Source organism: Podarcis gaigeae (assembly GCF_964106915.1).
Source record: "Podarcis gaigeae genome assembly, chromosome: Z".
NCBI lineage: Eukaryota > Metazoa > Chordata > Lepidosauria > Squamata > Lacertidae > Podarcis > Podarcis gaigeae.
In genome coordinates, this window is record NC_139691.1 from 19,227,382 (window position 1) to 19,247,473 (window position 20,092).

Here is a 20,092-nt window from a genome sequence, read left to right on the forward strand (position 1 = left end):
TGCCTATTGCTCCACTTGTGATAAGAAGACAGATCAGGCTCCAGGTCTCTCCCCTTCTGAGGCCTTTAAGTCTCTTTTTAAGGGATAACTAGAATTCAGACAGCTTGTGTGGCAACCATCTGTAATGCAACAAGGCTAAAATCTGAATTAACAGTTGATGAATTAACTGGAGAGAGAAATGGCCCTTTTTTGTGGACATTTTTGAAACTCTAGCATCCCTCTCTTTCAAGGAAAGGAAAAAGGAGTAATTTCCTGCTTCTGTGGTTGCTGAGTAATATAAGCAAACACAGACCTTTGAAAAAAGCAAGTCCCAAATTCATGATTGATTGATTTTTCTTTTATTAGTTACCTACCCTTTGTGGCAAGGTGGGTTACATTTTTAAAAAGTGGTATTTATGTGGGGAGGCTCACCTTAAGAGTGTGTGTGATTTTGGGGGCCCGTGCTTGCATGAGAGCATGGTGTCCAAAAGCGTGCGAGATTGCGGTGCCCCAAAAATATGTGTTTTTTTAGGTTCCATGTCCTTTCATGGGTCATGTGACTTATGCAGGAGTGTGGCCTGGAAGACACGTGTCTTGTTTTGCGCTGGGACATGTTGGAGGGTATGACAGCACCATTCACGTAACAAAAACTGCCACAGATAACAACATTTTCAAAAGTAGGGGGTCCATAACTTGGCTTTTGAAAAACAGGGTCCTCAGTGCTTAGCTACGTAATTGAGAACCACTGATCTAGAGGCTCTCAAGATGATCCTTATAATTTCTGAGCGGGCAGTATATAAATCCTTTTATATGTGTTAGTAAATAAAAAATGGGGTTTGCTAATACTTCCCACCAATTTTTAAGCAGCCCTTCCCCAAAAGCTTCAACAAACAGCAGATTTAGATTATATTGTAGGAATTAGAAGCTGTGTATTTGGGAGGTTATGCATCATTGCAAGTTCAGCCAGCCAGCCCAGGAGGTTCCCTTTTAGCCCCTTGCTAGCCTAAGTGATCTCTAGGGTCAGTTCAGGTTGCCGCAAATTTGGGGGGGGGGAGGGAGAGAACATCAGTGGCAGCTGGACTAGTGAGGCCAAGAGAAACCTTAATGCACACTCCCAGAGGGCCCCCCTCCCCAATTTCCAATTGTTTCAATGGAAAATAAAAGTGTTGTGAGAGGCTTTGAGGGGGGGATATGATAGGATGCTTCCCCCTCCCCTCCCTGGAGTTTCTTTTCTACCTAAACCTTCCCGTCTTTGAGAGAATGTGTCTTTCTGGTTGGGAGTGTCTTGTAAGAAGGGGCTCAGGTCTGAGTAATGATGCAAAGGGAGGAGTGTGGTGTGTGGAGTGGGGGTAGAAAGTGGAAGGCAACTGGCTCTGTGACCTGAAACACTTAGTCTTAATAACTTGCACTGTAGAAGGAAAACAGGTCTCTGTCCCAAGGAGATTCCAGTGGTAATAGACCAGGCTTCCTCCAGCAGTTGCTGGGGGATTGCAAGCAGATTCCAGAGCACATAGTGAAAATGACACAGGGGCATGGGGTGGGGACCATGCTGCAAGGTGGGCTCAGAGCCAGCTCCAGCACTGGTATTGCCCCAGGTCAGGCTCAGGGTTTTGAGGCAGGCTCCAGGGCAGGCCTGTTTTGTGAAGGGTGTGTGTATGTACACCCCCTCCCCAATGTGTACATACACCCCCTCCTTTTGTGACACCCTGGCCATTGACCTTATCAGGCAGAAGGAGGGGATAGTAAAAGGTGGGTGGGGGGTATTTTGCCTTTGCCCTGGTTTCTCCTGTCCTTTGTTCCTTCTCACCCTGAGGAGTTAATGGAGAGCCTCCGCTGCGCCAGCTCTGCAGACTGTTTGGAATACTTTAAATGCTTTGACACTCTGGATGTGCTGGATGGGAGAGGAGGCGGTTTGCAGCTTAATTCATATGCAAAACTGTGCCATAAATCCTGAGCCCTGTCTCAGTTGCTGTGGCACCACTAAGCATTTCATCAGCACCCCATACAGTATTTCTGCCATCTTTGTTTGCATTGCAGTGACTCATCAAAAGTCTGTCTTGTACCAACACCCTGAGCATTCCTCTGGCACTGATACTTCCCCCCCCCCCTTCTCCTCCCTTTCTCTCTCTCTCTCTCTCTCTCTCTCTCTCTCTCTCTCTCTCTCTCCCCTCCTTTTCTTCGGAGCTTCAGTTTGAAACTGGCCTTTGCTTCAGGTCTCTCGTCAAAGGGCTCTATTCATTGCAGAGAATGGCCTGAATGTTAAGCTGCATATCCGGCCCTGTTCATTGAGATGCTGCTTTGCGCTGCTCCTGCTGCTCCTGCTGAGGAGGTTTGACTTAGTCTGAAGCTGAAACTCCTCACAGCAGAAGCAAGGAGGACAGGCAGGAGGGGCTGAGGCGGGAAGGACTGAGGCAGGAGGGGACACCTCCTCATTGTGCCCCCCCCTTCCAAGCAGCCTTTGCTGCTGCACTGGAGAGTTGGGTGCTGAAGAGGGGGGTTGAGGAGACCCTTCCAGAAGCAGGTGCTGTGGATTTCACACCACTTAAGGTATGTTCACATGAGGGGGGCACATCCCTGTGCTGAATGCTTGGGCAATGTGATGCAGCTGCAGAATGGGGCTATCCTAGCTGGCAGCTTTGCAGGGGTGGTTGGAGGTAGTGTGTGTGTTTGTGTGTGTGTGTGTGTGTGTGTGTGTGTGTGAGAGAGAGAGAGAGAGAGAGAGAGAACAGAGCAACCCATTGTGTGGTCACTTTTTTAGGAGCAGTCAGTTTGCAGGGAGGAGAGATCTTTTGGAGTCTAGTTCAACTAGGTGCTGTTGAAGCAACTCAGAATCGGGACCTCCTGTGTGGAGGGGGTGGACTGTGTGTGCGTTTTTTTTTTTGGGGGGGGAGAGGTCTTAATTGTTCCTGTGTGCCAAGGAGATGAAGGGAGGCGCCATTGAAGTCATGGGGAGTTTCTCCCTCCCTGGCTTCAACCAGCTAAAGAGAGGCATAGATCTTGCTGGTTTAAGAGAATTTGTTGGCGTTTCTCCGCATGCTGCCTGTGTTTTGGTGCATGTGGGTGGGGGGAAAGAGGAGGCATCACTGCCATGACATGACGGTTCCCAGAGGATCCTAAAATAGATCCATGGGCTTTGCTGCATTCTTGATGCAAAGGCGAGAGCCCAGGCAGGTGTCTCCTTTGCATGGAGGTCAACATCTCCCCTCCCCCCAAAATTTAGAAAGGGGGTGTCATAGAGGAATGCCTTTAGGAGTCCAACAGTTGAGAAGAGTTTCAGGAACTGGGGAGCCTGTCCGTATCCTGGGCTGCTGCAGTAGACGGCAGCCCCCAGCCCCTCTCCATTCCCTGCATCCAGCACTTTGAATGATGGTGGGGGCGGAGGGGACGGACCGCTGCCTGGCCCTTCCTTGGCTCCTCGGCAGTTCCAATGTGCAGGGAAACTTGAAATAATTATGCGCAGAAGTTGCTGCATTTCTGAAGCGTCCACCCATCTCTCTCTCCCCCCTCCTTTCTCCCAAGTTTCCAGCTGTGTCAGCTTTTTCAGGAGCGTGCGCTGCCTGCCCTGATAGTGCAGGTTTGGGAAATCCCATCCCAATACCTTTTTTGGGGGATCATACCTTTTGTGGCGTGTGTACCCCCACCCCCCAAAAAGGGAAAAATCTTGCAGCAGCAGCAGCAGCAGCCTGGATTCAGGTTGGTGGAGTCAATGGAGGCTGTTCTCAACGCCCACCCCCACCCCAGCTGGAATGGGTAGCCATCTTTGCCTGTGTTTCTCTTGCCCTGGACTGGATGTGTTGCTCTGGTGGTACACTGAGGGCTCTGTGGGTGGGGTGTAGTTTTTTTGAACTCTGTTATATTGAGTTTCTTCCTCCCCTTGTTAGGAATGCTCTTCACAGGAGGGGGATTTTCCAAACACTGGCAGAATCCCTCTCCCTGGTACTTCCTGATTCTTGTGTTTCTGCCAGATATCCTCTCTCTTCCTTTCTCTTTTTCACGTGCCTGTTTCCTCTCCTCCCACCCACTCCCCTGCCCCGCCTACAGATGTGCCCTCTCTCAGAAGCCCTGGCCTTGAGCGCGTGAGGCAGCCGCTGAGCCATGTCGCAGATGCTGCACATAGAAATCCCCAACTTTGGGAGCACCGTCCTGGGCTCCCTGAATGAGCAGCGCCTCCTGGGTCTCTACTGCGATGTCTCCATCCTGGTCAAGGGCCAGGCCTTCAAGGCTCACCGGGCTGTCTTGGCAGCCAGCAGCCTCTACTTCCGAGACCTCTTCAGTGGCAACAGCAAGAGCGCCTTCGAGCTGCCGGGCTCCGTGCCGCCCGCCTGCTTCCAGCAGATCCTCTCCTTCTGCTACACCGGCAAGCTGACCATGGCTGCCAGCGAGCAGCTGGTGGTGATGTACACAGCAGGCTTCCTCCAGATCCAGCACATCGTGGAGAAGGGGACAGACCTGATGTTCAAAGTGAGCTCCCCTCACTGCGACTCCCAGACGGCCATGACGGAGGAGCCCTGCTCGGGGCCCCAGAGCCCCTGCCACCCCCTGCAGCCGCCCTCCCTGCCCTATGCTGTGTCGCCTTCCATGCCCCTTCCACTGCTCACCCGTGTCAAGCATGAGACCTTGGAGCCTGCGAAGCGGTCCTTGGAGTGCAGCCTGCGGGAGGCGGCCGGGGGCAGCTCCTCTGCCAGCGCCCCGCTCAAATTGTCGCGCGTCTCCTACTACGGGGTGCCCAGCCTTGCCACCCTCCTCCCCAGCATCCCGCTGGCTCAGTACTGCCAGGGGGAGCGGACGAGCCCTGGGGCCAACAGCCTCCCCACCACCGACAGTCCCACCTCCTACCACAACGAGGAAGATGAGGACGATGATGAAGCCTATGACACCATGGCGGAGGAGCAGTACGGGCAGATGCACATCAAGTCCACAGGCGGCTATGCAGGTAAAAGCCCCCTTTAGCCTCTGCCACTTTCATTCTCATGGGACTGTAAAATGAGAGGCATCTGTAGTCAGGCAGGTGTTCATTTCCCTGCATTTTAGAAAAGTAGTTCAGTAGGTGGAGTGTCTGATTTGCAAGCAGATGTTTTGATCCCCAGTTGGCATCTCCAGATAGGGCTGGTAGTAAATCCCCTGCTGGAAACCCTGCACAGCCATCACTGCCAGTAAGTGTTGGTAATACCGAGCTGGGCAGACTGATGTCCTCACTTGGAATAAGGAAGCTTCGCACTGATTTAAGACTTGAAAACTTGAATGGGAACAGTGCTGAATGCAGCTTATTTCCATTTTGGGGTGAGGTCTCTTTTTCCCTTCCCTCCTGCCAGATATAGGTCTCCAGGCTCTGTGAATTTGCTGACAGGGAAGGCATTTCTTATTAAGGAGTAGTTCATTTTTCAATAAGATGTTTTCTGGCAGGAGGGACTGGATCTCTACATGTGAATCTGCCGAAGGTGCCACTGTTGTCCCTTTGGTTCCTTGCGGAAAGTAATAAGCTCTTAATTTCTGCAAGCTTATTGATGGTGTCTATTTCCTTATTTGGGGTGTGTGTGTGTGTCTGCATGTTCAGAGTTTCCTCCTCATTTAATGAAACTGGCAATGCAGCATTACTCTATGGATCAGTTTCCTTGATGCCGACAGATTTTAAGGGTTGCATATTGAGCATAGCAAGATTGTTGAGCTCTTTCTCTTGGTCCATTTTCTGTAGCTTAAGGAGCCTGGAAGCCCAACCCAGGCAGATGTCTCCTCTCCTTCCCAGGAGAAAGAGGCAAGATGCCTTCAGGCAGGATTGGGAATGAGGTGCTGGCTTTGGGGCTGTGTTGAGGTGCTGTGTTCTAAAACCAAAGAAGGGGTGACAGTGTGACTCTACAGTCCAGGCCACTTTGGGTCAGTGTGGTACTCTTGGGGTCATGAAAGAGCTTGTAGGGCAAGAGACACTTTATGGCCAGCCTGGATGCCCCCTGCCGACCCACTGGAGAGACACACTTCTAGCTAAGCCAGCAGGATTTTATAGCCAGAGCCCAGCTAGGTTCTATGTCCATTGATCAGCTAAATTTTGTGGGTGGCTGACAGGGTGCTTGGCTGGCAGCATCTCATGTGCCCAAAGTATGTTAGCTCGGGGGTAGGGGGACCTCACTTTGCAGGTGTTTGAAAAAGCTGGGAGTGTCCAAAATGTCAATGTTCTAATTTGACCAGGCTAAAACTTTCCCTGCCTGTACAGATAGTTTTGGTGCTGAGGAGCAGGTGACTCTCCAGGGTCATCTTGTCCAAAGGTGGGCCTCCTTTCCCAGGGAGAAACTGAAATCCATCCTTCAAAGCTCACTCAAAACTTAAAACCCTGAGAGAGTGAAGCCAATCTGGTTCACTCAGAGACAGTGATTCCTTGATGTGAGTCGTATGCCAGGGAAACAACAGCCCACCAGGAGCACCTGGAGCACCTAATCCAGCCCCCCAACAGGTAGCTCAGCGGGAAGGAACTTGTGGGCAAGACCTGCTGCCAGCAGCAGCAGCTCTCCTCACTAGCAGTTCCCAGCCACTGGCATTCAGACATACTACATATTACGCACTTCTTTAAAACATTGATCAGCCAGCCATCTTAAAGTTTTTGCAGTGTTACTTATTTGTTTATTTCGTAACTTTTATATACCGCTTGATTGTCAGAAAAATCCTCAAAGCGGTTTACATAAAGTTTTGCTAGTGTTTTGTGTTCCGTTGCATGCCATGCACCACCCTATCAGTCCCTTAGGAAATGGCGTCATAAATATTTTTACTTATAAATGAACAATAAATTCTGCCTTCTAGAGTGGAGGTAGAACATAACCAGTGTGGCCTGGCGGTAACCATTGGGCCTACTTCCCCAGCCCTCTTGTCAGGATCTATTCACATTTCCCACTGCTGCCTCTGCAGAACAGGGGTCATTTGCAGTAGCTGCTTCTGCTTGGCTTCTTGGCCCAAGAGAAAGCGGGGTTCCTGCAGCCTCGGCTATTTGGGATACCCCGGGGTTTTCCCTTACAATCCTGGGTAGCTCTTTCATGCCTCCCTCCTTCTCCCCAAGGGCCTCAAGAGAAGCCGGAGCCGGTGCCCCTGGAGAGCCGCTCTTGTGTCCTCATCAGGCGGGACTTGGTCGCCCTCCCTGCCAGCCTTATCAGCCAGATTGGGTATCGCTGCCACCCAAAACTCTACTCAGAAGGAGATCCTGGAGAAAAACTTGAACTCGTGGCAGGTAAGGACCACAGGGGCAGGTTTTCCTTTATGCTTATGGACTTGTTGCGGTAACATGGCTTAAAAATTGTAGAACTCTTGCAATTATTTGTTTCATTAACAAGGGATCTTTTAATTTCTGCTTGATTTGGTGGTTTTTTTAATTAAAAAATAAAAATAAAATAAATTTAGAAAAGATAAATTGCAGTGAACCAAAATGTAGAAAATTTTGCTTATAAAATTAATCTGACCTATAATTTATTTTGTTTATAAAATTAGTTCGTTATTTATGGTAATATTGTAAATGCGATATCTATTTAAGTAGAGTGTTCCCCCCCCCTTTCTTGTCTTTCACTTCTGAGAACAAATCTAACTTCCTTGGATTCTTATTTCATTTACTTTACATTGTATCTGTGAAAGCTGTGATGTGGTCTTACATTTTTCTAAGCTTTGTTTATGAAATGGACTGGCCACCTTGGTGTCCACTTTCCCTGAGCAACTTCTCAGTATTTAGGTGTGAAGGGAGTTTTAGATAAGAGACCCCAAGAGCTAATCCAGAGCATTTCCCCCTTGTCAGGCCTTCAGTGGGGGGAAGAAAGGTTGCCTCCCTGAGAGAGCAGGGGCTAGAGGTGGGCAGGGCCAGGGCGCCCTCACCTGGCAGGAAGAGAATGTGCCTTTACTGCTGGCCATTCCAGTAAAAGAGTGAAAAGGCTGGATCTTTTGCTGGGGGTGATGATCCTGAGGGATCTGAGGACCCTCCCTTGGGTTGCCACGCTCAGGTCACAGACAACTCCTTTTCCTGCTGCCCAGGTCACTTCTCTGGGGTATGTCAAAAGTCTTTGATGCTTCAAGATGATCTGAGTCAGTATTAACTGCTTGCATGTTTGTGTCCTGTTGTACACCTTGCAGAGCAGAGCTGGGGGTGTGACTTCTTGACCTCTTACTTGCTCTCTCCTGCATTGCTGGAAGTTGGACATGATGACCCTTGGGGTCCCTTTCAACTCTACAATTTTATGATTCTCTCTCTCCACCCAGGCTCCGGTGTTTACATCACTCGGGGGCAGCTGATGAACTGCCACCTGTGTGCAGGTGTGAAGCACAAAGTTCTCCTGCGGCGCCTGCTGGCCACGTTCTTTGACAGGTAGGACACAAAGGAAGGGCCCGTCCTCCTAGCTCCTCTTGACCCAGCCAGCTTCTGAGCTGCTGCCAGGGAGCCAAGTTTGGAGGGAGCAGGAGCTTTAAGTGATGGAAGGGAGGGAAATTACCCATCACATTTTGCTTAATGGGAATTAAAAGTGTTTTTAATTTGTCTGTCAATGGAGGCCACATGTTTCCTAGCAGAAAACATAAATATGAGGACGTGGGATTGTGTCCAGTGTTAGTCCTGTTCAGAGTAGACCCACTGAAGTTAACAGACATGACTAGCTTAGGTTTGTTCATTTCAGCAGGCCTACTCTGGTTAGAGCCCTTCATGTCTGTCTTTACAAATTATCAGAAATGGCTAAACCCTACCCTGGGGACACTACACTGCAACACAAAGGGAAACCAGATTAAGATTAACAACCATGCTGGGTGGAATTTGTGTGTGTGTGTAGATCCTGTGCATTTGCACATGTAAGAGTCTGAGGTGGCTGTACTCAGCACTGGCATGAAACCTTCAGGAGGTTGGCTAGAGGGGAAAAACAGCCCTCGGGCAGAGAATGTTTTAGCTCCCGCTGGGAGCGGGGAGATCTGGGACCATCAGCATATGGATCCGCAGGTCGAGGGCAGACAGACCACTTTCATTTTGCTGTTCTTTGAAGGAGGTGCAGTGTACACAAATGCTCGTAGGTATAATAAGACATCACAGAGTCTAAATTGGACACTGCATGTCAATACATTTGGAAATACACATGGTGACAGATTTTGTCCCTTATCCTAGAATCGCAGAATGAGATGCAGACGATTCTTCAAATAACTGGTGTGAGCATAAATATGTATGTTTAATAATTCCTTTAAATGGGCTGACGAGTCTACTGGCAAGTGAAAATTCTCTTGCCTCTTCTTAGCAACTAGTATTTGCACCATCTACAAAGAAATAGCTTCCAGAAGTTCTTGACACTGCATGTCTCTGTAGGTCTATAGATTTGGTTAGTCAAAGAAATGGGCATGTAGGTTGATGTCTCCGTTGTGCTTTTCTCCCCCCTGAAAAGCTGAAACTTTGGGGGGTTTATCCAGTGTAAGTAATTTGGAATTGTGTTCAGTATTTATAATACTATGAAATACCTTTTTAAAAAATTTGTTCTTTGGCCATGGTGAAGATTCCTTAATTTCTGCTGATTTGCAGAGTGAGCCTCAACAAGCCACAACTGATTGGTTTGTATTATCTCCTGTATGAGTTTTTTTGGGGGGGGGTATACCTCTTTGGGCTTCTGCTTCTCCCTCTCTTCTCCCCCCACCCACTCCTCCATGGAAGCTCCTTCAAAGTCTGCTGCCTGAAATGGGCTCTTTCCCATGCTTTGGATCCCAGCTGTGGGTTTTCTTTGAATGTGCTCTTGAGATTCTGCTTCCCACTCCTTCCCGGGACAGGAACACACTGGCCAACAGCTGCGGAACTGGGATCCGGTCTTCCACAAGTGATCCCAGCAGGAAGCCACTGGACAGCCGGGTCCTTAATGCTGTGAAACGTAAGTGTGGAGAGGAAGAGGAGAAGGAGCCTCTGAGGGTAGATGGGGAGCTATTCGGTTTATTTTACATCTTCCTTTAGTTGTGACTCCTGCCTTGCAGGAGGTTGGACTAGAAGACCTATGGGTCCTCTACAATACTATAATCTCCAATTATAGATTAAGAGACTTTTGCTCTACCAACTGAGCTACTCTATTATTCTAAGGGGTCTGGATACAAATGCTCCTTCTAAAAAGACACCAAAGCTTTAAAATCCTGCGTTTTGGCGTCAGAACCCTGTTTACTGCCTTTTTGAAAAACTGTTTTTTTAAAAAATAATTTTATTGGGTTACAAAGGTACATACATTATCTCTGTTTTCAGATCATAAAGTCCTTTCTACAGGGCAGTTCTATTCAATGTGAGACAGTAATGTTGTAAACAGTATAAGGTTGGGGGAGAAGAGAGGGGGAAATGTTTACTGCCTTTTGTGTGTGCTGACAAAGTTTGAGGGAAGATCTTTGAGTCGTGGGAAGATCTTTGAGAGGGAAGATCTTTGAGTCTGTGGCCACAGCAGATTTTCTCTCTACTAAGCTATTTTGTGGCAGCCCCAATTGGTTGAGCTCCTCCTGTTTCATGAAATGCTCATTGTCTCATGACAGCAGTGTGGAAAGAAGCCCCAAACAGGGGACCCTCCTTAGAATGTTGTCCCTGGTTGAAAGAGCAGGCAGAAGGGGTGTCAGGGAATGTGGACACTGGCGGAGCCAGGCCAAGCCATGTTGGCTAAAAAAAGACTGCTGAGAGGTCATGAGCCAGAAGGGGCCAATCGGAAAGTCACTTGGGAGGGCGGTGCTGGGAGGGAGAAATTTGCACTTCAACTGTATCCTCAAGGCAACTTGCAAGAATTAAATAGTTCCACTAGCAAATTAAAATGCAGCAGCATAAATCTGATAAGGACAAATGAGACCAGATGCATGCAGAGCCAAAGCAGAGGGTATGCTCTAAAGAGTGTGTGCAGTTTTGCTTTGGAAGGTGAGGAGCCTGCCTGGGCTTCTTTAAAAAGAAGGGGAAATTCTGCCAAATGAAACTTCGACCACTACAGGATTATGTCCTTCTGTGCAGCTCTTGAAGGACTTGGAGGCTCTCTCAAGGTCTGGACTTGGGAAATCAAGGCCTGAAAAGCAGTGTAGGGTTAGGGTTCGTGACTCTGGCAGCTGCATGACTGGGAGAATTGGCTCTGAGAGGGGGATGAGGAGAGGGAGCCTTGAGTTGAGCAATGCCAGAGAGGCTCTCAATAAGTACAAGTTGTTTGTCATCCGCAGAGGCTGGGTCTGATCTTCTCTGTGCTTGCTTGCTAATTTCCTACCAGCCGGGTGAGGTGTGATTCAAGCTGTTGAATGCAAATCTGGAACCATTCAACCTTTCTTTCTTAAAATAGTGAATAATTCACAGTCTTCTATGGGACCTTCCAGCACTGTCTCCTTATCTGTGCTGGATGTTACAAATCTTGTAAAGGCGCCTTTATGCAATCTGTAATTTTATGGCCATTGTTCCTGATGCTGGGGGGGGGGAATGTTAAAACTCTGCCTCTGTTGTGGCTAAAACACCCCCTTGTCTTTGCAGTGTATTGCCAGAATTTTGCCCCAAGTTTCAAGGAGAGTGAGATGAACGTCATCGCAGCCGACATGTGCACTAATGCCCGCCGGGTGCGGAAGCGGTGGCTGCCGAAGATCAAATCCATGTTGCCGGAGGGTATGGAGATGTATCGCTCCGTCATGGGCTCCACTACCAGCAGTATCTCCCTGGACCCTGAATTCCAGCCTTCCGCTGCTCAGATGTTCGAACAGCGGATCTACGCGGAGCGGAGGGGGGATTCTGGAACCATTGTGGCACTGAGAACTAACACGGTCACTATGGATCAGAGCAACAGATCCAGCCAGCTGTTTGAGCCGAATGAGCAGGGGGAAGGAGCCAGTTCTGTCATCCAGGAGTCTGCTGGCCCAGAAGCAATGGCTTTGGAGAGCCACAGCACCACACCGCCTTTCGAACAGGGCCCATCTGGGTCCACTAGCCGGCCGGAGACTCCGGCAAGACGACCGGAAGGCCCCTACGGAGGAGGAGGAGGAGGAACTTTGTGAAAGAGCCAGGATCATGCTGGGCTTGACCAACGAGGGATCTCTAATACTAAAGCTGCTTGCATGCATTATTAATACAGAAAAAAGAGAAATGTGATCAAACCATTTACCTACTGAACTGCTACTGTTGCCTGAGAAAAATGTGATTTTTATTCTGCTTGTGTTTAAGATGGATGAAGGAAATATCACATTCGTTATACTGTAAGCAACTCTAGGCCTAAGGCAACCTACTTAGGGAAAACGGAAATGAAACAAACCCCAGGCTCCTTTAAAATCAAAAATCCTGAGGTTTGTCTAGAAGGCAGTAGGATTTTGTTTCAAAAGAGCTAAGCGATATTCCTCTCCCCCATTCATCCTCCTCCTCCTCCACCACCATCCTCAGCCCTCCTCTTCCTCTTCCTCCTCCTTGTGATGGGGCATGTACAGAGAGGGGAGGGGGCAAGGAGCTGATGGAGGATGAGGAGGAGGCCTTGCTGGGGTTGGCTGCTGTAGGGTGAGGTTTTGGTTTGGTTGCTGCACAATTCCATTGCTTGGACCTTTTGTTTGACTTATGGACAGGGAGGATTTTTTTCAGGCACAATCCACTAGGAATTTATCCTGTGCAGGTACTGTTGGGACGAAGGGACATTTTTGCCTGGAAACTCCACCGGTGGCCAGTGCTCAGGATATTTGCTGGATGGAAAGCCTTAATTGCCCATTTTCTTCCCTTGATGGTGGCCCCTGCCTGGTAGTGGCACCAGGGCACCACACTTTCCTTTGTGTCCCCCTCAGGCAATTGCTTCCCCCAGAGTTTCTTTGTTTTGTTTTGTTTTTGTTTTTTTGGAAGGTGAGCGCAGTGCTCTTTCTGGCACAGCAACACCCTTCGGCTTCTGAAATTATTTGAATCAGGTTGGGCACATGACACCATTTGTGGGTGTCATGGATTTCGTCCTGAGGAGTATTGTGTTTGTGTGGGTGTGTGGCTGCACAAAACATTCCAGAATGACTCCCATGATACTATTTGGCCTGCTCTTAGATACAGGGGCATCTTTGAGCTTCATTTTGTTTAATGCTGAAATTTTCCTGGCAGAGATGGTGAAAGGCAAAAGCTGCTTGGGCTGGGCAGAGGTGCCCCCCAGGGGACTAATACTGAGGGCCTCACTCTATCCTGATGCATCTCATGGGACCGGGAAGGGAGGTTATTGTTAGCACTGAGTGGTGTGTTGATGGAGGTGGAATATGGTAAGGCTCTACTGGGCCTTATATATGTCGGACAGGCGTGGCAGAGGAGAGTGTGGGCTGCAGTTGCTGTTCTTGGCATTTCTGAAGGAGCAGACAGGGAAGAGAAAAGAGATCAGAGGGAGAGGTGAGAAGGGAGTCACTAACTTGAGAGTTTTGTGGCACACTTGGCCAGAATGGATGTCTTTGGTGGCTGTCCAACCCTACCCCAAACCCTATTGTTCCTTTTTAGGATCTGTGTTTTCCTATTTGATCCCACTCTTTTTTTCCCTTTTTTTTTTTTTTTTTGAGAAGGCTCATGTAAAATAGGCAGAACAAGTTTTTCAGTTCTGATGGCTTGAGCTGCTTTGTCTGGTAGGGTGTTTCTTAGAGAGGTAGAGCTCAACTTTCACATCTGAAAGGTGTTGGGTGCAGAGCGAACTTTGGCCAAAGGAGAACCAGCATGTGTGCAAGAGACAGAGCAGGTTGGGGTGGGATGTGGGCTGGGGAAGCAGGCAGGCAGCCTAGCTTGCTTTTGGGGTGGTTGTGTGTCAGGGGAAGAGCACCCTCATTTTTGCTGCACTCAGCACCTCCCCCTAATATATGTCGGACAGGCGTGGCAGAGGAGAGAGTAGGGGGAAGCCACCATGGCCCGACTGGGCTATTTCATAAATGGAAGGGCAAAGAGGCCCCTTCTCTGGTCTCTCGTTGGATGGCCATTGCAGGGGGTTGCCTAGATTACCCTTGGGGGTCCCTTTCCTCTCCACAGTTCTATAAGGGAAAGGTGCTTTTGCTCTGGGATCTGCCCCTTTTCCAACTCCAAAATGGGTCCTTGGCAGCCATCCCCTTAGCCGTTCTAGAATGGTTTATCCCAAGATTCAGTCACCTTGATCGAAACACAGGAGTTACTGGAAGGCCCCCACCTGGTATGTGAGAGGAGATGCTTCACTATGAAGGGTGTGCTGCTTAGGAATCTCTCCCCTTTCCTAGCCCAAACCCTCCTTGATGTAAGGGTTTGTCTCTGCTTTTCTAGGCAGGATCCCTGTGTGGGTTTCTGGGAAGGGACCACAAAGAGCAGACTCTTGAGGGGAGAGGGGAGACAGACTGAGTTTGGGGGGATTTTTCAGGTGCAGAAAGCTCAGGACAGTGGGAGCTTCTGAAAGCTCTGTAATGGGTACTTTCTGAGCTCCAGGTGAGGCTCTGTGCTGGAGCCAATGGCATGAGGTGTTGCGGGGTATACTCTCTTCCTGGGGGTTCCTCCCTTTGCCATGTGACCATGGAGGCTTTGGAGGGAGTCCTTGCCTTTGGCCAATATTTGAAACTTCATTCTGGGCCCTGAATAAAAAAAACTGTGGTCCCTGATCTGTACCAGTGCCACCCCACAAAGGATTAAAACCAGCTGAGCACTGGTGAAGTGGATGGGTGAGGCCTTGAGGAGGGGAAGGAGAAGCACCAGGAGGCTGAGCCAACGTGTCTCCAGGCCTTTTCTGGCCTGGGATGCCTCTGTAGCTGCAGCTCAGTCAGGCCATTGGCCTATATAGTCCATCCTAACCTCACAGTGCTCAACCAGTTTCCTTTTACAGGAAACTCGCAAGCACTGCCTGAGTACAAGAGCAGCCCTTTCCCCTCATGCAGTTTCAAGCAACTAGTAGTTGGCATGGTACTCCCATAGGTCCTTGCTACCCTTGCCCTGTGTGCCATAGGAAAGTAAGGCAAGGCAAGGCTTCATCTGGGATCTGGCATGAAGCCCTGGCAGTTGACTCCACACCTTCAGGGGCCTAATTCTGCATTTGCAGGTGAATGAGAACTTTGTTATCAGAGTGAGCAGTCGAGTAATGATCTGCCCTAGATGGTCCAGTGAGTAGGGGCAGCTCTGTGGGCAGTGACCCCCCCCTTCTGCATCTTTCCCCGAGTCAGTGGTAAAGGGGGATTGGGTCCATAAAATATGATGGCATCAAACTGAAAGGATTACTGCCTTTCTTACCTTGGGTCATTTCCTCTTCCAATTGGATGCCCTACCCAAAATAATGGTTGGTACAAAGTGTATCCAGGAGCTGTTCTACCCGCCCCTGGCCCCATGATGAAATGACCAGAACATAAAGAAAATACTTGAATGGCTTAGAAAAGAATCCGAAGAGAGTGTCGCATTGCACAGTTAAGATATATTTTTATACCGAGCACAATTTCATGTACATTTTTATTTGGGGTTTCTTTGTTTGTTTTTACTTTCTAGTAAAAGAGAGAAAGAGAGAGAGCTTTAGGTAAACTTGAAAAAAATGTGAATGGTTTGTTTTTGGGGAGGGGGGCCTTCCTTGTCTTCTTGATGAGGATGAGCATTTGCACTAAACCAGATCCGCATGTGGAGGCTTAAGGGCAGATTTCCAAGACGTATCTGTGGATCATGATTGTTTCCTCCCTGGTGGGAAGGAAGAATGTCGCAAAATAAAAGAATGTAAAGTGAGAATGAAGCCCAGAATGATCGGGATTTCCTGAGTGCCTTAGCCCTTTTTGGATCACTTGTTTTCCATGCGGAGGGGACAGAGAGGGGGGGAAATGCCAGATCAGAAGGAATGCCCCCCGCCCCGATTTCCCCCTCTTTGTTTACAATAATGCTAGAAATGTCAGGAGAGTGTCTGGGAGTTGCTTTCTGACTGTGATGATGCATAATGTGAAATGGAAACGGCATCCCTCTAGATCTAAAAAAAAATAAAAATGGAAGCAGAAGTATTTATGGTATGTCTGCACCTCTATTCTTAATGCTTGACTGTTAGCAATATTACATGTGTATATTATATATATATATATTAAAAGTTATATCAAGCACCTTTTTAAAGAGAGAGAAAACCGAGTGAATTTAGTAGTTGCCACATCATAGTATCGGAATCGAACCAACATTCCCACCCCCTCCTTTTCTGCAATGGAAACATCCTCAGATTGCAGTTGCTTTGTAAATTAGCCTGGCTTCTCTAAGGTTTCTTTATCTAACCCTTGCTCAGAAGTGTGCAATTCCAGGGTTTTTTTTCACTCTAAACCAAAATTTGGAGCCAAAAACAAGACTTGGAAAAAAAAGATTCCAGAAATCTGATCTCATTGCAAAGGTGAGACCATGTTAAGCCATAAGTCCTGTCCTTTTGTCTGCTCTGAGACTTCCCTGACAGTTATTTTCTTCTTGCTCCAACTGAAATGGCCACTAATTCAACCCTCAAGTTGCCAGAGATGTTTGGCTGTTCCCCACTTTTTCTCACCTGTCCTGGGAATCCAGTTTGGAAATGGGTTTTGCTTAATTGAAGAAATTCTTCTTTCTCATTTTAATTAAGTGCTGGAAAGCATCCTGGCTAGAAAGTTGTGGGTTTTTTTTGTTTTGTTTTTTGTAGGATGCTGATTAGCCAGGGTGGATAAAAGGTTGTGACTGTTTTCTCACCTGGTGTGGCAACCTTTCCTGGTACTTCCCATCACTGAGGAATTGGGACCCTCTTGGTGACTTCTCTTTCCTGCATCTTCTTCCTTGCAGCATTAAATGCAAAGAGGAAAAGCAAATTGGTGCCATCCCCCCCCCCCCCCCCTGACAGGGCAGGAGAAGGGGGGAGTCCTAAAAAGGGCACAGCCGTTTGGGCATGGTGCTCTCCGGGGGAAAGGTGCCCGGGGGAGATGGGCTGCTTTACATGTAATCCTGTTTGCCTGAGAAGAGGCCCTCTCTGTGATGTTGTCTTCCCTGAGCAGCAGAGTTTCCACAGCTGTCCAAATGATGCAGCCTGTGATATGTGCTGTGCATTTTGACCATATCTCCTGTGGCCATTAAGGGATCCCTAACCAGTCTTAAAGGGCCAGGGGTGCAAAGCCCTTTCAGTGTCACTGTTACAGTGCTGCTGTGGCTGCCCATGGAGGGTTGTGGTCAATTCACTGGGTGCCCACCTTGGAGCAAGGCAATCTGTGCCTCTGCCAAAGCTGGCATGAGAGGAAGGAAAGAGGGATCCCATGTGTTGTCCTTGCTGAAGAACTTACAATCTTCTGTTTCTTCCAAACGTCCTTTTTGCACTTTTACGTCTGAGGTGGAGGGGAGGGAGCCCAACCTTGCAATACTATTTTTAAGACTCAAAAATGATAAAGTCATAGCTAAGCAAGAAAATGTATAAATATGTTTAACTTGAACCTTTGGATTGCACTTGATTCAGATTGTGTGCAGATCCTTTTGAACTGCCTGAGAGAAAAGTCTTAAGAGAGCAAAAGGGTTTCTCTTGGAGTCTTTATCAAGAGTACCCAGTAGTACTGTAACTCATGACTGTTAAAAATAAAATAAAAGTTAAAAATCCCAGCGCTAATAGGGGAGATTTTGAAGTGCTTTGGAGTTATTTCAGCCACGCAAAGTTTTGTTTATTCTCTTTGTTATTTATGTGCCATCCCTCAGCTTGAGACTGTTACAGCCATGGCTAACACTATAGATTCAGAACAGTGTCAGGTGGCTGGGCGGGGGCGGGGGTAACGTGGGGGAGTGGCTTCAAGATGTCTCTTCTTCACAAGCCCCCTGCCATGAGTTCAAAGTATGGTTGTAGCGCTTTTCATATAATGAAAAATCCATGGAAAAATGTGATCATTAATGATGAAAATGCTTTGTAAAATTCACATTTACAAAATAATAAAGTAAATAAAACCATCTGTCTCTTGTTTCTGCTGCCCTGCTCCCTTATCCACCATTACTGGAGTACAATGGGGGTAAGAAGGGGCTGAGGTAGGGTGGGGCATACAGTGATCCTGCTTTCCTATAAATCTGGCCCTGTCCCCAACATTTTACTGCAATACGGTGCCTGTGAGTATAAGCCCTCTGAATTGTGTTATGTGCCATTTATTGACAGATAAATAGGTTGTGTTCATATGTAAGAATTGAGGCACAATTGAATCTTCAAAAAAAGGTTATTCCTCATCACTTCTGGGGGTGGCCATGACATTCCTGTTTTGGAGCTCTGTTTGCTTTTAAGACGGGTGAAAGTGCAAGGCAAGTGGAGGAAGAAAGAGTGTTTTGCTTGGATAAAGGGGGACTCATTCTACAGAGGAGTTGTGCGGGTATAGCTGAGACTGCTGAGCCTTTCAGACACCATCTTGGTTGTGAGTCTTGGGGGACCTGCTCCCTGCCTTGCAGATCTTTTCCACCTTGCCTAGGAGGGCTGGGCCCTGACTGACTGCAGCTTTGAAAGCTGAGGCAGCTGAACAGACCTTTAGGTTGGGGTACTGTTTAGTTGGTTTCAGTTCTGTTATTTCCCCATTTGTAAAAAAATGTTTTAAATTGTTATTAATTATTTTACCTTGTATGTTTCTAAATCTGAGCTTTTTATGGGATGTGCCTCAGAAAAGAGGAGCTGGAGAGAGCAGGAGAGGTCCCAATCACAGTGGTTCAGGGTAGGGGGAGGTATGGTGTGGGAGGTGGGGCAGGCCAGGTAAGGGACACCTGGCACAGACAGATGGTGGCTGTGCCTTGTGCCAGTCCCATCTCCAACCTGGGGAATTGGTTTGAAATCAAGCTTCTTGAAGAAAAGTTGAGTGCTTATGCCAGCAAGCCCCACTTTTGACAGGAAGCCACATCTTCCCTTGCCCCACACATGTTAGGAATAGGACAGGTGGGCACTACTGGCAGGGGAACATGGTCTTGTGGGCCAAGTAAGGGGCCCTGACAGACCTAACTCAAGCATCTGCTTTTCCTTTCAAAGGCCCTGAGTTTAGTCTCTGTCATTGCCACTTAAAAATGGTCAAGTAATAAGTTATGGAGTGACAACTCTGCCAGCCAGCCAGTTCTCAACGCTTGGAAAAGCTCAGAGGTGGAGTATCTGTTTTGTTTGCAAAAGGCCCTGCATTTTGTTCCTGGATTTTCCAAATAAGGCCTGGACCAGGCCCCCTTCTGAAGCTTAGAGAGCCCCTGGATATTAGTGCAGGCCATTTGAGAACTTTGGTCTCTGGAGCCCAATGTGTGTTGCTTTACTTATTTCAAAACATGGTATGCTATCCCTGCTGCATGTGGGAATGGTGGAATGGTGTGTGTGTGTGTGGCTTGTATTCTGAATCCTAGAGTTCTGCCCCCGGCATCCAATCCTGATGATATCACTGATACGCAGTCTTATCAATTTGATGTATGCCAGCTAGGATTGTCACTGAGCAGGGCAAAAATGAGCTGTATTGGGGGGGGGGGGGAGTTAGCTCTTACAGCAACTAAGGACCTAAATTGGAGCTTAGGTATCCTGTTGTATCAAAACATAGTAAGAAAGGATGTTTTCATCACAGGTGTTAGTGCATGAGACTATAGCCACGTAAAAGTGCCACCTAAAGGATCCATGGCTGGTTTGAGCTTTTCTCTTGCAGCCCATTTCCGAGGCCAGTGTTCAACATCAAGCATGATAGCTGCAGTAACTGTCAGTTTACTGCCTGTTTACCTAGGCAAATTGACCATTAAAATGCTGCAAAGTTGCATTTTCCTCTAGTTACCTAAAATATATATAAAGCAATTGCTCCCAAACCACAGCCATTTAATTTCTTTCCTATGGATAGGAGGGGCCCCCTAAACCATTGTAATGTAGAATCATAAAACTTCCTACTGTGTTATAGAAGCCATTTCCAAACTGATTTATTCTAAATGAGTCGTTATAATCAGACTTTCCCTTTTCTTGCAGGCATCAGTGTTTTAGGAAAGCCAAAGCCCAGATGCTCCCATACTTCACACTGATTACTTATCAATGCCATTTCCCAAATGAGGTCTTTGGCTTGCAGTATTGTCAGTAGGGGATGGATGGTGGTCGGTTGCAGGAATAAGAAATAGGAATGAATTATTTGCTGCTTCATGACACAGTTCCTAGAGTGAAGGAGCCTTTCCAGAAGGAGGCAGCACCAGAGCAAATGCAAAGCTGGAAAAACGGCCTGAGAACAAGCATGAGGAAGGGGGTGCTGTTTTGGTCTCCCCACCTCAATTGGCAAC

General features: G+C 48.0%; 1 protein-coding gene across 5 annotated transcripts in view; it reads left to right on the forward strand.

Annotated features, from left to right (window-relative positions):
* NACC2 (NACC family member 2) overlaps nt 1-17,788 on the forward strand; it is a 64,236-nt gene extending 46,448 nt beyond the window's left edge. For 4 of the 5 annotated variants that reach the window (XM_083722327.1, XM_083722324.1, XM_083722326.1 and 1 more), the window contains exons 2-6: nt 4,021-4,912; nt 7,019-7,186; nt 8,200-8,305; nt 9,733-9,830; nt 11,429-17,788. In XM_083722327.1, coding sequence (XP_083578453.1) covers nt 4,075-4,912; nt 7,019-7,186; nt 8,200-8,305; nt 9,733-9,830; nt 11,429-11,943 — 1,725 coding nt within the window. In that variant the 5' untranslated portion in view covers nt 4,021-4,074 and the 3' untranslated portion in view covers nt 11,944-17,788. Of the gene's footprint in view, nt 1-1,798; nt 2,527-4,020; nt 4,913-7,018; nt 7,187-8,199; nt 8,306-9,732; nt 9,831-11,428 lie in introns of those variants that run through there. The other variant, XM_083722325.1, reaches the window with a different exon arrangement.
* The last annotated feature ends 2,304 nt before the right edge of the window (nt 17,789-20,092 follow it).